The sequence below is a fragment of the Peromyscus californicus genome, unplaced genomic scaffold (genome assembly GCF_007827085.1).
Source record: "Peromyscus californicus insignis strain IS unplaced genomic scaffold, ASM782708v3 Scaffold_21__1_contigs__length_65335640, whole genome shotgun sequence".
Lineage (NCBI taxonomy): Eukaryota > Metazoa > Chordata > Mammalia > Rodentia > Cricetidae > Peromyscus > Peromyscus californicus.
Window position 1 is genome coordinate 27,565,087 of NW_026294514.1, and position 15,849 is coordinate 27,580,935.

Here is a 15,849-nt window from a genome sequence, read left to right on the forward strand (position 1 = left end):
ATAAGAACTTGTCTAACACTCTTATCTTGCTTTCCTCATACAGCTGCCAAAGTCACAGTAAGAACCTGGAGTTTAAGGGCCAGAGAGATGTCTCAGTGGGCAAGAGCACTTGTGCCCTTGCAGAGCCCCCAGGTTTGATTCCCAGCACACACATGGTGGTTCAAAACCATCCTTCACTTCTGTTCCAGGGTATCCAATGTCTTCTCCTGACTTCCCCAGGCACACATGTGGTGCACTTACAAACATGCAAACACTCACACATACAATTAAAATACGTCTAAGAAAGAAATTGCGTTTCCTTGTGAATTTGGGCATTTTTTTCATGCATAAGATTCATCTACTTCCTGAATTCATTTTTTTGCTGTTTTTTCCAATTCTCTCTTGAGTTTTCTCTCTTACTAGCTTATATGATGGGTTTTTGTTTTATAACAATGTAACATTATGTCATGTGGGAGAACAAAGTTTGAGTAGAGCCTACATAATTGACCAAGACCCTATTTCAAAATGTAATGATATTAACATACTATTATGTGTGACTCAGCAGTAGATTGCTTGCCTAACATCTGTGAGGCTCTGGGTTCAATTCCCGGAACCTCAGAAAGAAATTACTCTGTGACACCACTTTAAAGTTTTCCATCTTTTTTCTTTGCCATGGAGATTGTCTAAATGTTATAAAAGAGCCTAAGCTATCAATCATCTTTCCCACCCAGAGACTGTTAGAATTCAATCTTCTCCATTAATCACAATATATCATTTTATTTTTTTAAACTCGAATCTGTGATTCAAAAATCTACTTAGGTGAAAGAAAAATATCTAGTGTTACTATCTTAAACACTTAGCAATTTATCTTATACCAGATGTTATCAATGTTAAATCTTTTCTATTCCTGTACATATTTTATAACATCCTTTCTTCTATCTTTATTTCATGTATTATTATTGTGGGGAAGGTGTGAAGGGAGTATTTGCTAGACAGTCCAGTTCAGGGTCGCCAGCACCTATTATCTCATCTGCAGCTTAGGCTGGCCTTTAACTTCAATGCTCCTGCCCCTACCTCCTCAGTGAAGGGATAACAAATATGTGTCACCATGACCAGCTGAATTTTTCAAGCTATTTTTGTATGTGTTGTTATTTAATACTAGTCCTTGCAATATATGTTGTTGTGCATCAAGGCCACTAAACCTAAAAACTTAAAATGATTTGGCCAAAATCAAAGAGTATGTTAGAGTTAAGCTTACAGCTAACTAATAACATCAATGACTTACTGAGTCTCTAACATGCATTTATCAGCACTCATTCTTTTAAAAGCCTGGGTATGGTGGTACATGCTTATAATCCAAGCTATGTGGGAGCTGAGGTAAGAAAGTTCAAAGCCAGCATAGGCACCTTAGCTTGACCCTATTTCAAAATACAAATAAAAAGAATAGAAAATGTAACTTAGTGATAGAGTATTTGCCTAACATGAGAAAGACCCTTTGGATGTCCAGTGTGTATAAAATGCTTTCCACTCAGTTTTAAGACAGGGTTTTCTATGTAATAGCTCTAGCTATCCTGGAACCCTCTTTGTAGACCAGGCTGGCCTTGAACTCAGAGATCCACCTGCCTCTGCCTCCCAAAGTGATGGGATTAAAGGCGTGTGCCACCACACCCGGCTACACATTAATTCTTAGACTGTCATTCAATTAATATGATGGCTATGGTAGACTAAAACAAAATAGAAATATAAACTCAATACCATTGTTTAAGATTTGAAATAGTGCTATATTCAAATGCTTTTTTGAGACAGGGTCTTGCTACATAGACCAGGCTGGCTTCAAACTCACAGTCCTACGGCCTTAGTCTCTCAAGTGTTAAGTGCTGGAGTTACAAGTATATGTACCACCATTGCACACCTCCCTCCCCTGTTCTTTCTCTCCTGTCCCTTCCTCAACAGGGTTGAACAGATTGGCTTTAAACAGTCTCCTAGCCTTAGCTTCCTGGTTGCTAAGACAGCAGGCATTTGCCATCATACTATTTGTATTCAGTATTGTTAATATTCAGTTAACATAGTTCAAGATTGGTGGCATGAACATATGGATAGCTACTAAATAGAAAACCACAAAAACCTTAATTTATAAGAATGGTGTAGGAATATATCAACTAAAAATAAGAAAACTCATACTGCCACATCTTCATTCTCTGGAGGTAGGAGGAATCAGTCAGTACAAGACCTTGTGCATGCTAAGTACCTGCTCTACTAGAGCTACACCTCCAGTCTGTTCATGTTACATTTAACTTGAAAAAACTCTGATAAAAGTAATCAGTGAACAGAGATATTTACTTCCTTCTTTTCAACTGAACACCTTTTATTTCTTCATTACTTAACTTTTCTGGCAAAGATTTCAAGTGCTATATTGGACAGAAGTGGAAAAACGTAGGCATCCTTATTTTGTTTTTGATTTTAGAGAAAAGCTTCCAGATTTTCACAACGAAGCGTGTTACCTGTGATGTGGGCTTAACATGCATAGCCTTTATCATGTTGAAATAGTTTTCCTCTACTCCCTAGTCCATTTAGAGTGAGTGCTTACTGTGAAAGAATATTAAACTTTTGTAATTTTTTACATCAACTGAGATGATTAAGTGGCTTTTGTGCATCATTATGTTATTGTGGTGCATTATATAGACTGATTGTCATGCTGTACTATTCTTGCATTCCAGGAATAAATTTAGCATAATTCTTGTATTGTGAGACTTAACTCAGCCTAATAGTATTTTGATGAGTATTTTCCCATCAGTGTTCATCAGAAATACTGGTGTACAGTCATCATATTCTTTGTCTCATTATAGCTCAGGCTGGCCTTGAATCATGTTGCTAAGGATGCCCTTGAATTTTGATCCTCCTGCCTATACTCAAGTGCTGGAATTACATGTATGCTCACTATGCCTGGTTTCTGTGTGCTGAGCTGTTAGGACTCCAGAGCCTCATGCATGCTCTGAGCCTACAAGGCTCTACCAATTGAGCCATACCCCCAGCCCTTAGTCATCATATTCTTTTAGACCTGTTTGTAATTGTCAGACTCATGAGATGATTAGCACTTACCTGCATGAAGTCTGTTTTGATGGACTGCATCTAGAAACAATCTCATTTCCTCTGCTTCCTTACTTGGTACTTTGTCAATAGACAAGAAGCTGTTATCTTGTAAAGTCAACATTAGGCGACTTTGTTTTGTTCCACTGGGTCGTAGTACCACATTTTTTATGTTATGACTTAGCTTTAAAAAGAAAAAAATTATCTTTTCACACAAAATATACAACAAATTATAATTAAGTTATCTAGAAATTGCTAAACTTCATACATTCCAATTTATCTTTCTCTCTTCCTCTTTCTTGATAAATTTAACTCAAATATACAACCTTTGTAAAAAGATTTATTTCTGTTTAATTATATGGATACATGCATGTCTGAGTGTGGTTATGTACTGGCACCTATGAAAGCCAGAAGACACTGTGTTTCCTGAAGCTAGAGTTACAGGCAGTCATGAGCTACTCCACCTGAGTACTGAGAATTGACCTGGGGTCCTTTGCAAGAAGTGTGTGCTTTTAATTGCTAAGCCATTTCTCTAGCCTCAAATTTACTTTTTCTTTTCTTTTCTTTTTTTTTTAAAGATTAGGTTCCACTATAGATTCTACTTGGCCTGCAATTCACTATGTATATCAGGCTAGCCTCTAAACTTACACCACCAAGCCTCTGCCCCATGAGTGCTGGAATTAAATGTGTGTGCCACCAAGCCCAGTTCACATTTAGCTTTCCAAACCAACTTTTTATTACATTTTATTCATTTTGTGAGTACTGGGGGAGGTGCCATAGAATGCCAATGGAGGTCATAGGAGAACCCGTGGTGACTGGTTTTCCCTCCCCCATGTGATATGTACTTTTACCCTTTCAGCCATCTCTTTGAGTTTGTTTTGTTTGATGAGCTCACTATATGACTTAGACTAGCCTTCAACCCACTACATAATGAAGTCCAGTCTAGCCTCTGTTTTTCCAGTGTCCAGCTTCTGAGTGCTGGAATTACAAGCATGTATCACTATACCAGAACAGAATATATGTGATATACAAAAACATCAGTAACTTTCACAGTTCAAAAGTATAAACAAATGGAAAGTTTATTTCAATCAAATTCAAACATAAAGTTTAAAATATTTCTTTAAAAACTAATAAATATAATTTTTAAAATTTATTTTGTTTTTTTTTTGTTTGTTTGTTTTGGTCTTTCGAGACAGGGTTTCTCTGTGTAGTTTTGCACCTTTCCTGGAACTCACTTGGTAGTCCAGGCTGGCCTCAAACTCACAGAGATCCGCCTGGCTCTGCCTCCCGAGTGCTGGGATTAAAGGCGTGCGCCACCATTGCCCGGCTGTTTTTGTTTTTGAAGACAAGATTTCACTGTGTATCCCTGGCTGTCCTAGAACTCGCTCTGTAGACCAGGCTGACCTTGAACTCAGAGATCCACCTGCCTCTGCCTTCTGAGTGCTTGGATTAAAGGCGTGCGCCACCACCTCCCAGATAAATTTATTTTATTTTTTATGTGTATGGGTAGTCTGCCTTCATGTATATTTCTTGCCTAGTGCCCTCAGAGGCCAGAAAAAGTCATTGGACACCCTGGAACTGAAGTACAGACAGTTATGATCCACCATCTGGATGCTGGGAATTGAACCCATGTCCTCCCGAACAGCAGCCAGTGCTCTTTACTGTTAGGGCATCTCTCAAGGCCTGATGAATATAAATTTTTTTTTTTTTTTTTTTTTTTTTTTTTTTGGTTTTTCGAGACAGGGTTTCTCTGTGTAGCTTTGCGCCTTTCCTGGAACTCACTTGGTAGCCCAGGCTGGCCTCAAACTCACAGAGATCCGCCTGGCTCTGCCTCCCGAGTGCTGGGATTAAAGGCGTGCGTACTTTTTTTTAAAGTACATGTGCTTTTAATCACTGAGCCATCTCTCTAGACCGCTTTTTTTTTTTTTGAGATGGAGTCTCACTACGCACCCTAAACTGGCCTCAAATTCACTATGCAGACCAGGCTAGGCCTGAAGTTGTGATTCTCTTGTATGAGATTCTCAAATGCTGGGATTATAGGAATGTGCTACCATGCATAGCTATGTTTTAAATTCAACTCACACAAAAATCAGCAGCTCTTACCTCTACAACAGTAGTACAGAAGGTAAAAAATAACTATGTAAAATTTTCATTACATTTTATGTGTATGTATGTGTGTATGGATATGGTGTGCACATGTCGTAGCATGTGTGTATAGGTCAGGGACAACTTGTGGGGATTGATAATCTCCTTCCATCATATGGGTCCTAAGGAACAAACTCAGATCACCAAACTGTGGCAGGTGTCTTAATCCACTGAGCCACCTTGCTGGCCCAATAGCTATTTTTTTTAAAGATCGTGACAAGTAATAAAGAACCTTCAACTTTTTAGTGTTTTAAGAAGATAACTATAAAGATGACTTGAACAATCACCCATTAAAGTCCATGACATATGACAGGATTATTTAGGACATAGAAACTGACTTTTAGAAGGCACTTAAAAAAAAAATCCCATTAAATGAATCTAGCAAGTACTTGAAAGAAAAAAAAAAAAAGATGAACTAAGATTATCTCGTGTGTGTGTGTGTGTGCGTGTGTGTGCGTGTGTGTGTGTGTGTGTGTGTGTGTGTGTGTGTGATGTTAGAGACTGAATCCAAGGTTCTGAGCACACTAGGCAAGTGCTACCACTTAGCTCATACTCAGCCCCACATTTTCCTCAACATGTCCTTATGGCCCCATCACTTTGTGATATGTGCCCAATCTCATCTGAGACAAGTTCGGCCCAGGTGGCCCAGGTTGGCCTTGCATTACAACTACTACTGACTCAGCCTCCAAAGTGCTGGGATCATCAGAGCACTTCAAATCTAGCCTAATAGGGCTTTGTGTATTGTTATTACTGTTGTTTTCTTTTGGGGGTGAATTTTAGTCTACAGTTCCATATCATGTTTTTTGTTTTTTTGTTTTTTTTTTTTTTTTTTTGAGACATAGTTTCACATAACCCAGGCTGGCTTCAAACTTTCTTTGTGACTCAAGATAACCTTGAACTACTAATCTTCCTGTCTCTAGCTCTCAAGTGTTAGGATTACAGGTATAAATCACTGTTCATGGCTCTTAACATGGCCTTTGAAATAGTTTAAGTATCTGGTACTGAAACCTCTCTAAGTTCTTTCCCACTAGTTTTCTTCCCAACAATGGTGACTGCTTCCTACTCTTTATTAAACCCAACAATACTACTGAGTAATTTATAAAACCAACACATAAAAGTACCAGTGTCATGGAAGTAAGAAGCCTTTCAGGGCCACTTTACTACAACTATGACCTATGACACAGTGTGGCTAGTCAGTGAAAGATTTCACTAAGGAACCATTCCAATCAAAATCTGTTATACCTGAAACATTCTTGGAATTCCTCCAGTGTTGTAGTGAACAACTAGGCTGATTTTATTGTCTTTTTCCACAATTTCAAAGGATCCTTCTTTCCACTTTGTAATCCCGGTCTGCATACTTCGAATTCTGATAGGACCATATATCTTCAGAGGAGACATATTTTCTTCAAAAATAAATTGCTTTTAACCAAATTAAAAAGCAAAAATATATGTTCACCTGACAGATTCTAAAGAAGAAAAATACAACAAGTTACAAGTGATTAAAAACAGAGTTTTAAAGAGAATACTTAATGGATCATATATCTTTCTCCATTTGGGAAAAAATATCATTTAGTCTCTACAGAAAATAATCTTACTCCTTCCCTAAGAATCATCCATATTCATCATTACCATTTCCCAAAAGCAATTTAACTTTAGACAAATATTCAAATTTATTCAAGTTTCCAGAATAAATGATTTTCTTTTCTTTGCTGCGTGTGTATGATGTGTGTGCAGGACTAGAGGCACACACATACAGCACTTGTTTGACACAAGGCTCCTTTTGTTCATTGCAGCATCCATCAGGCTAGTGAACCCATAAGCTTCCAGGGATTCTCATGTCTCTGCCTCCTATGTCCTGTAGGAGTATGCTGGGATTACAGACATATATGCCTCTGTCCAGCTTATATGTGGGTTCTGGGGATTCAAACTCAGGTCATCAGGCTTAGTCATTGAGTACTTTACCCACTGAGTCATCTTCCCAACCCCTTGAATGAACTTCTAATACTTATTTATAACAATAATAGCATAAGATATCCAACACGACTCAACTAGATTTGTCAAGTCAGCAAATAAAATTATAGTAATAGATGTCATCAAATAGTACTACATATATAAATGCACAAATATCTAAAATTGCTAAACCAAATTTTTTACGTATTTTCATCTTCTAAAATAGTATCTCTAAAATGGATTCTTGTTTATAAGTTTATAAATGGAAAATCTAGAAAAGAAAATATAAAAGGGATATTAGGTCTAGAAATTGGGAGCCAATTCTGTCACTAACTTATAACTTCTTCTCTGATATCAGTGCTGTCAACCATAAAGTGGAACAGCTAACAGGATAATTTGGGGGGATAAAATAACACGTATACACGGCTGATACTATTAACATTTACAGAGTTAGCATCCATGTGCCGAATTATTCCTTCTATGTAATATCCCTTTTTGCCAAAGACCTCAATAAAGCAGATGTTAACAGGAGTTATAAATCAACTGTCTGTGAGGCCAGCCACGTAAGAGAAATGATGCAGGCAGATAAAACATGTATAGATGCTACCAAATCTAGCCAACTACTAGCATGTGAACCTTGATTTGCCAGATCACCTTTTTTCCTTGTTTTTCACAAAAATGAACTTTATATAAAATTACTCATTTTATATTGTAAGCAATAAATTCAAATTTATTTTTAAAAGCTAGAAATCAAACAAAACCCACCTGCAGGCAGGAGGCGACTAGTTTGGGGTCCTGTAGTTCAAAGTCTGTAGTTACTGCACAGAAAGTAACTAGGAGTCAAAGAAGACATTTACAAACACTTTGAGAGTTCAATGCTCTTATGCATCCTAAGTTCTTCATTAATATTTATTCACACCCTCAAAAATTTCTGAGGGCCAACTGTGGCCACATTTAAATAGTAACAATTTACTGAACATATAAAATCAAAACAATAAAGTCTATTACTATGCCTATTTATGTGAAATTTTGTTCAAACTAGTAACCCTACAGAAACCTGAACAAGCAACCTGCATTTGTAATACATTTTCGCAATTATTTGTGGCTCTATTGTTTGTAGAAGTCCTTGAGATTTTTTTCCATTCTGTCTGTCAGGATTAGAAAGAATATGTTGTTCCTCTCCTACACTCACTTCCCAGGCCAGAATCATTAGAACTAGCTGTGACCTTCTTATATGATATTTTGGTGTTGGACTAGAAACAAGAGGTCAGAATTCTGTGAATTCTAACTCCATATGCCTTTCAGGTAACTTTCCAACTACAAATCAAGTAGATTCACTCTCCATCTTAGTATTAGTCGATGGCTTTTAATTGTCTTCACAATAAAATACAAACTCATTAACATGATATCAAGGCCTCATGATCCAGGCCCCCAGTATCTATCCCCAGTAAGTGTTCTCTCAATCCAGCTATTGCAACTAAAAAATTTACCCAAAAGCCATGTATTCTCAGAACACTGAATCTCTACATACTGTGGTCACATCTCTTAGTTTTCACATATTCTCCCCTTCTGACCTAATTCCTTCTCTTGGTTCTAAAATCAAAGCTCAACTTAGATGGTCCCCTCTTTAGGAAACTTTCCTGACTACTTTCCATTGGTCCTCTTCCTCATACGCATTCTGAGGCTATTTAAATCCTTCTCCATATTCCTGTTGTACTTTGTGCTTATTGACACATCACACTGTTAGCTATTTATTCCTTTGTTTCTACCTATAATATTTGAAGACAGGGAATATGTTCTTTAATCTCATTAAGTATCATTGTTCAAAAATGATGAACAAGCTGGGCATGGTGGCACACACCTTTAGTCCCAGCACTTGGGAAGCAAAGGCATGAAGATTACCGTGAACTTAAGGCCAGTCTAGCCTATACACAAGTATCATATCAAAGATACAAAATAAGTCCATCCAAAAAAGATTTTGTCTTTTCAATTTTTTTCATCTTTCCTTCTACCTCTCCCTGAAAAAAGTTTTATGTCTTATCAAATTCTTCATTTCTCTTTATAGCTCATTATTGGTTAGGGTACCAAAAGGAATATAAAATACCATGATCTTGGTATTTATTAAAAATATCATTATTAAATAAAACTTAGAAATGAAATTTCACATCTACTCAAGTATACATGAAATTGTAAAAATCTTATTTCTAATTCTAAATGCAAATTTTGGTTATAAGTATAAAATTTTACTTCGTAACTTCATATGTTGAACATTTTCTTAGCCATGTCAACTAGCAACTTTATTTTCTTCTAATGAAAATACTGAAAGATACAGAACATAAAATTAGAGCATACAATAAAAACGTTCAGTACTTCTTTTGTACTAAATGAATGAACAATAACCACTCCTAAGCTTGCCCTACTTGGTTAGAGACAGTTTCCTTTTCAGTATAAAGTATATATAGAAACAATTTAAAAAATCTTTTGAGGTGGGAGACAGGATCTTACACGATAGCATAGTTTGATCTAGAACGCACTGTATATTACAGGCTGGCTTCAAACTCATAGCAATTCTGTTTTAGCCCCCCAAGTGCTGGGATTACAAGTGTGAGCCACTATGCCCAGTATTAGTTAAACTTCCGATAAACAGGAGAAAAAGATTCCTTGAATGCTAACAACTATCCCATTTTGAGCGTTCCATGCAAGCTCATATTGCAAGCTATTTGTCTTTTTTTCATTCATTTACTTAAATGCACACCTATCAGGCATTCTTTGGTAAAGAAATCATGCTAAAACATAAATGTATAATTACACAGTAAGCATAAAAAACTGTCAATTATTGTCTATTTGCATAATCCTGGAAACACAGAACCAAAACAAAAACAATACTTACTTTTCAGTGACTTTTACTGAAAAATTTCACGTAATAATAATTCACCTTTATTCTGCTTCTTGTGCCAAAAGCAATGTACTTTTCTTGAGAAATTATTCATATTCTTCAGCTCTACCAGTGGTCCCTCCAGGAGTCATCAATTCAGCTAAAGAAAATATAAGTGTGCTTTAAAAAATTCCAACATATGAAATTAAAACAAAAAAATGAATAATGTATGTAAAAAAGATTCATTTAAAGACCACTCTTACTGAAAATACTTAAAGTGCAACACATTCATCCCTCACAAAACAGGGATGTGACTGCAGTGGAGAATGAGGAACTGTACCAAGAGCCTGCAAGTCCATCACCCTATGTCTTGCTCTTATTTATTGCTATTAGATTTTGAAACTAAGCAGTGAGAAAGTACATCCTTTGTTGACTTTAGAAACATTGTTACATCATAACGGTCTAAAAGAGGGCTTGTCAGTTACGTTGATCTGTAGTTTTTAAAGCTGGGAAAAGGCGATCTTCATTTACCTTTCAGAAAGTTCTTAAAAAAATAACAAAAAATTCTTTCTTAATTTCAAGTCCCTCTAAACCTAACTTTCTCTGAAATCCTACCACAAACTTGAATACAACAATATCAACTTTTAACTCACCCGTTCATTTAGAAAAAAAGGATCCACTGATTTACTCTAGTTAGAAGACACTGTAGCTGGAGACACAAATGTGAAAATGACACAGTACAAGACCAGCTACTGTTCCTTGATTTCCCTATGTTGATCCTTTCCATCATCATTCAGGCAAGAAGTCTTAACATCAGCTCTAAGCTCCTTCTCACCTATTCATCACCCAATCTTTTCAAAAGTACTAATTCTCTAATTCAGAAACTCATCACTTTGGGACAGGGGTGTAGCTCCCTTGGTACGGTGCTTGCCAGCATGCACAAAACCTTGGATTTCATCATTAGCAAAGGATTAACTGGTGTGCCTCTATCCTAACACTTGGGAGGTGGAAGCAGTTCAAGGTTCATCTTCACCTACATAGTGAGTTTCAATGCCAGCCTGGGCTACATATAACAGCCTGTCTCAAAATAAGTAAGTTAATTAATTCAAAAACTCATTTCTTTAAAACATCACCCTATCCAGTAAGTTTTATACATTTACTAAGCACAGTGCTAACTATCAAACACTTTCATTTAATAGTAATAATTTTAGAGGACAAGGTTTATCACTGTATCTTACAGATAAAGGAAACTGAGGCTTTCAGAGATTAAGAAATAGATGCAGGGGGCTAGAGAGATGGCTCAGTAGTCAAGATCACTTGTTGCTTTTGCACAGGACCTGGTCTTGATTCCCAGCACCCACATGATGGCTCATAACCACCCACAACTCCAGTTCTGGGCGAGATATTCTCTTCTCACCTCCACAAGCAACAGGCATAGATGTGGTATACATACATACATACGTGCAGGAGAAACACACATAAAAGTAAACAAATCTTTTAAAAAAGAAATTAATATAGAGTCACCAAGAGACAAAGCTATGCACAAACCCAAAACCTTTTCCCTGCCTTTTTTTCCTCATCAATGAATTGTATGAGTCACTTCCCAGTCACCATTCTCAAAGGATTTTATCAATGAATCCTTTTATACAATAATGTTTCTAAAGAACCATTTCCCCCCTTTAGGAACTTAAGTACAAGCTAGGTGTTTTCACAGCCTTCTCCCTAATCAGGCACAAGAACTTAGGTACATTTCTGGTATATTACAGCAAAATAAACAGTAAGTGCTAAACACGTGCTACTAATACTATTAACTCCATTATAAACATTTTTACTTGCTCACTACGAATTGGAAAATAAAATTTTGACATCTATACACTTTATATTTTTATTGTTTTCAGTATAAACTCTTTAAGTCCTAAAACATGTTATTAAATTTTAATATTGACTTCCTTACCTACCAAGAACTGTTTTATATATTTGTAGAAACCTCATCTTAGTTTCAATTTAATCTGTTGGTAAAATATATAAACCACTCTGATTCTCAATGACCTTCTTTCATAACAACAACAAAAAAAAATCATAAACCAGAGCCTGTAGGAATGGCCCAGCAGGTAAAGGCACTAGCTGCCCAAGCCTATGGCATGAGTTCAATCCCTGAATCCAACAGTGAAAAGAGTGAATTGACTATTGAAAGGTATCCTCTAACCATCTCAACACACATGCAACGGTACACATGCACCCAATCCACATGGACACCACACCAATAATACGATTTTTTTTAAGTCCATAAGACTGATATACAAATAAGATGAAGTTACTGTCATAATGGAAAGAAGAAATCTGATCTAAAGATTTATCTCTAATCTACAAAAGAAAAGATTTATTAACATTAGACTGTCTAAAATCTGGATGATTTGGCGGGGGTGGAGGATTGGCACACATCTTTAATCCCAGCACTCAGGAGGCAGAGACAGGTGGATCTCTGTGAGTTCCAGACCAAGCTGGTCTGGAAAGCGAGTTCCAGGACAAGCATCAAAGCTACACAGAGAAACCTTGTCTCAAAAGAACCGAAAGAAAAAACAAACCAACAAAACCGAGAATGATTTGATAACACAGGAGTAAGTAAAAATATCCTAAACTGGAGACCCTGTGTTGCTCTTTGTCCCCTGCTCATTTTAAAAACTCTATGGCTAGAGTCCAGGTTTCCAGCATGCTAAGCAAGCACCCTACAGCTGAGCCACATTCCCATCTGTTTTCCTTTGCAGAATGAAGTGTCTGCTGAAAGATTATCAGAAAACTTATGCTTTCAAAAGACAGCATCCTACACCTTTATAAGTTTACGGCAATTTCCAATTTGATTCATTTATCCAATTCTTGAGAAATGAAAACGAAAGTGAGTCGCTTTATTTTCATTTTTTTTTTACGTTGTGTGTGTGTGTGTGTGTGTGTGTGTGTGTGTGTGTGTGTGTGTGTGTGTAAGAGATCAGTTACATTTGCAGGACTGGGTTCTGCCTAAAGTAGCTTTTATCTAACCTGGATAAGAGAGTAGAGGAGAAAAAAATCAAGAGAAGGCTTCACTAAGAAAGCATTGCTTAAGCTGAAAATTAAGGCATAGTTGATTGAAGGACGGTAGCGCTGGAACAATCCAGACAAAGTAGAGTGTGCAAAAGCCCTAAGCTAGAAATGGTGTATGTCAACACAAACTAAACCAGTATGGCTGAAGGTTAGTTAAGAGAAAGGGGGGGGGGGGGCTGGAGAGGTGGCCCAGCGGTGAAGAGCACTGGCTGCTCTTTCAGAGGACCCGGGTTCAATTCCCAGCACCCACATAGCAATTCACAATTGACTGTAATTCCTGATACCTTCACACCAATGCACATAAAATAAAAAAAAATGCACACCAATGCACATAAAATAAAGTTTAAAAAAAATTCTTAAAAAAAAAAAAAAAGAGATACAGAAAAGAGAAAGAAAGAGGTCAGAAGATGAAGCTAACAAAGTAGGCAAGAACCAGGTTATGTAGACTCTCCCCCACCACTGCCCCCCCCAGCCTAGGCTGGTGCCTCTGAGGAGGACCTTGAGTTCCTGATTCTCCTGTCTCTGCCAGCTTTATATGATGCTGGAGCTCAAACCCAGGAAGTCGTCATCCTAGGCAAGCAACTGAACCATATCCCCAGAACAGGATTTTAAATTTTATCTTAAAGTAATAAGCACCTTAGCAATGGGAAAGTCACAGAAGGATTTCAAGCAAAGAAATTATATGTTATTTTTGAATGAATGGAGGAGCATAGAAAACAAGAGAAAAAAAACACAAACAACAACAAAAACAAACAAAAAAACCAGGAAGATCCGATAGGAAAGTAGATGTTTAACTCATAATTACAATATCAATTAATTCTTACTTGTAAGTTTTTGTGTGTCAATGCTTTACCAAGTTTCTAGCACTCATAACAATTCACTAAGGTGAGAACTCTTATTACTATTTTACAGGCCAGAATAGGAGCCAGAGAGATCAAGTCCACATGAAAAAGAACTGCGGTTTGAACTAGAAAAGTAAAAGTGAAGATGGTCAGAAAGAGATGCAAGACATACACTGCAAATAAAACAGGACTTGGAGAGGATATGAACACACAGGATGAAGAAATCAAAAATGCCTCTGAAGCTTCTACCCAGTGTAACTGAACAAACAGACATGTCACATGAAAGTGGACATGCCACTTATGGAAACAGACATGGAAAGGTGAGAATTTGAGTACAGAGAAAAAGATCGAGACTCTGGTTTTAGCCCATGCCTTTAATCCCAGCACTCGGGAGGCAGAGTCAGGAGGATCTCTGTGAGTTTGAGGCTGGCCTGTTCTACAGTGCTAGTTCCAGGACAGCTAGAGCGACACAGAGAAACTGTCTCCAAAAACAAAACAAACAAACAAACAAAAAAAAAAAACCCTCTAGTTTTAGAGGTGTTATATTTGAAATTCCTAAGGGGGGTGCGGAAATCAAGTTGAGATGTTAAGCAGACAGCCGTCTATTTGAATATGGAGCTGAAATTAAAAATTCACACGTTATCATCATATAGTGGAATTTAAAGCTTAGAGAGGAATGGAAGGGCAACTGAAGAGAATCCCAGCCCGAAACCAAATCATTATACCCTGCCAAAATTTCTCACCAAGACAACTGATTCTGCCTGTCACTGAGTTTTTCAGTGCCTCAGTTACCTTTGTCAGAACGCAAGGCCATTCTTTCATCTCTTTAGTCCCTTCGTCCGCCATTAAACGTGAAGCATCTCAGTGCCACCGACGCACCCTTTTCTAGCACTGTACTTTAGGCAATGTCATGCATTTGCATGGTTCCAAATTTTAACAATGCAAATGACACACATAACATACAAACACACACGCATCTATAGGTCTGGCCCAGGATCCTCCTCTAAATTCTAACCCATTAAACCCAAATGCTTCCTCAATGTTCTCTTAGATTATCTCTTTCAGCTAGAGACTCATCAGGTACTGTAACTCGCCAAAAGAATACCCCCAAACCACTACAGTACAACTCTCCAAAGACATGGAACTTTATTACCAGTTGCCATTTTTTCACCAGATCTCGGTTTAAAATTGGCAAATTGGACATCGTCGGTGTGACGAGATACGGGAAGCAATCAAATGCACGGCAAGAATTACACTCCCTGACTTCTGGCGAGCACTGTTTAAGAGGAGGAGGAAAGTAAAGAATGGCCAAGAGGGCGAATGACCATGGCATCCAAAGTCTGAAGGGTATGTGGCAACGGAAGTCACCTGGAAAGACAGCAGGCCTTGCTAGGAGGCAAGCCGAGACCACCACAACCCTAGTGCACGGGGGCCAGGTTTAGGATGCGGAAAGCGAGTGACAATACGGACCGCGTCGAAGGGGAGGGAAAGTGGAGGGCAAACACTCGAACGGGGGCACCTGTAAAGCTCAGGAAGCGTCCAGGGACCCGGGGCAGGCTGAGTAGCAGCCGGGCGAACTCCGGAGTGGCCGCCGAGTGGGCGGACCGCACGGGGGGGGGGGTGTGGGTGAAGCCGGGGAAAACGGCTCAATTCAGAAGCTGTCCCGGCCCGCCTTACCTGTGCCGGAGGGTCCCAGCCCCGGACGAGCCTGCCGGAAGCACAGAGTTGCCGCGGAGGGGGAGGAGCCGAGGGGCTCCGCAGGAAGGGGGCTCCCCTGGCCCTACACAGCGAGGCCGTGCTCTCTCCTACACACCTAAACCCGCTGATGGCGGGAACTGTGACTACACGCAAACACGTACGCACGCACGCACCCTCGACGCAGCCAGTCCGGGAGCG

The 15,849-nt window shown here is 38.4% G+C and overlaps 1 protein-coding gene across 3 annotated transcripts in view; it reads right to left on the reverse strand.

The window, feature by feature from the left end:
* The window catches only part of Usp37 (ubiquitin specific peptidase 37), a 69,788-nt gene extending 53,984 nt beyond the window's left edge, over positions 1–15,804 (reverse strand). For 2 of the 3 annotated variants that reach the window (XM_052749857.1, XM_052749855.1), the window contains exons 1-5: positions 15,631–15,804; positions 10,052–10,196; positions 7,927–7,994; positions 6,454–6,677; positions 3,079–3,250 (exon numbers count right to left, since the gene is read on the reverse strand). In XM_052749857.1, coding sequence (XP_052605817.1) covers positions 3,079–3,250; positions 6,454–6,609 — 328 coding nt within the window. In that variant the 5' untranslated portion in view covers positions 6,610–6,677; positions 7,927–7,994; positions 10,052–10,196; positions 15,631–15,804. The remainder of the gene's footprint in view (positions 1–3,078; positions 3,251–6,453; positions 6,678–7,926; positions 7,995–10,051; positions 10,197–15,630) is intronic. The other variant, XM_052749856.1, reaches the window with a different exon arrangement.
* Between the last annotated feature and the right edge of the window lie 45 nt (positions 15,805–15,849).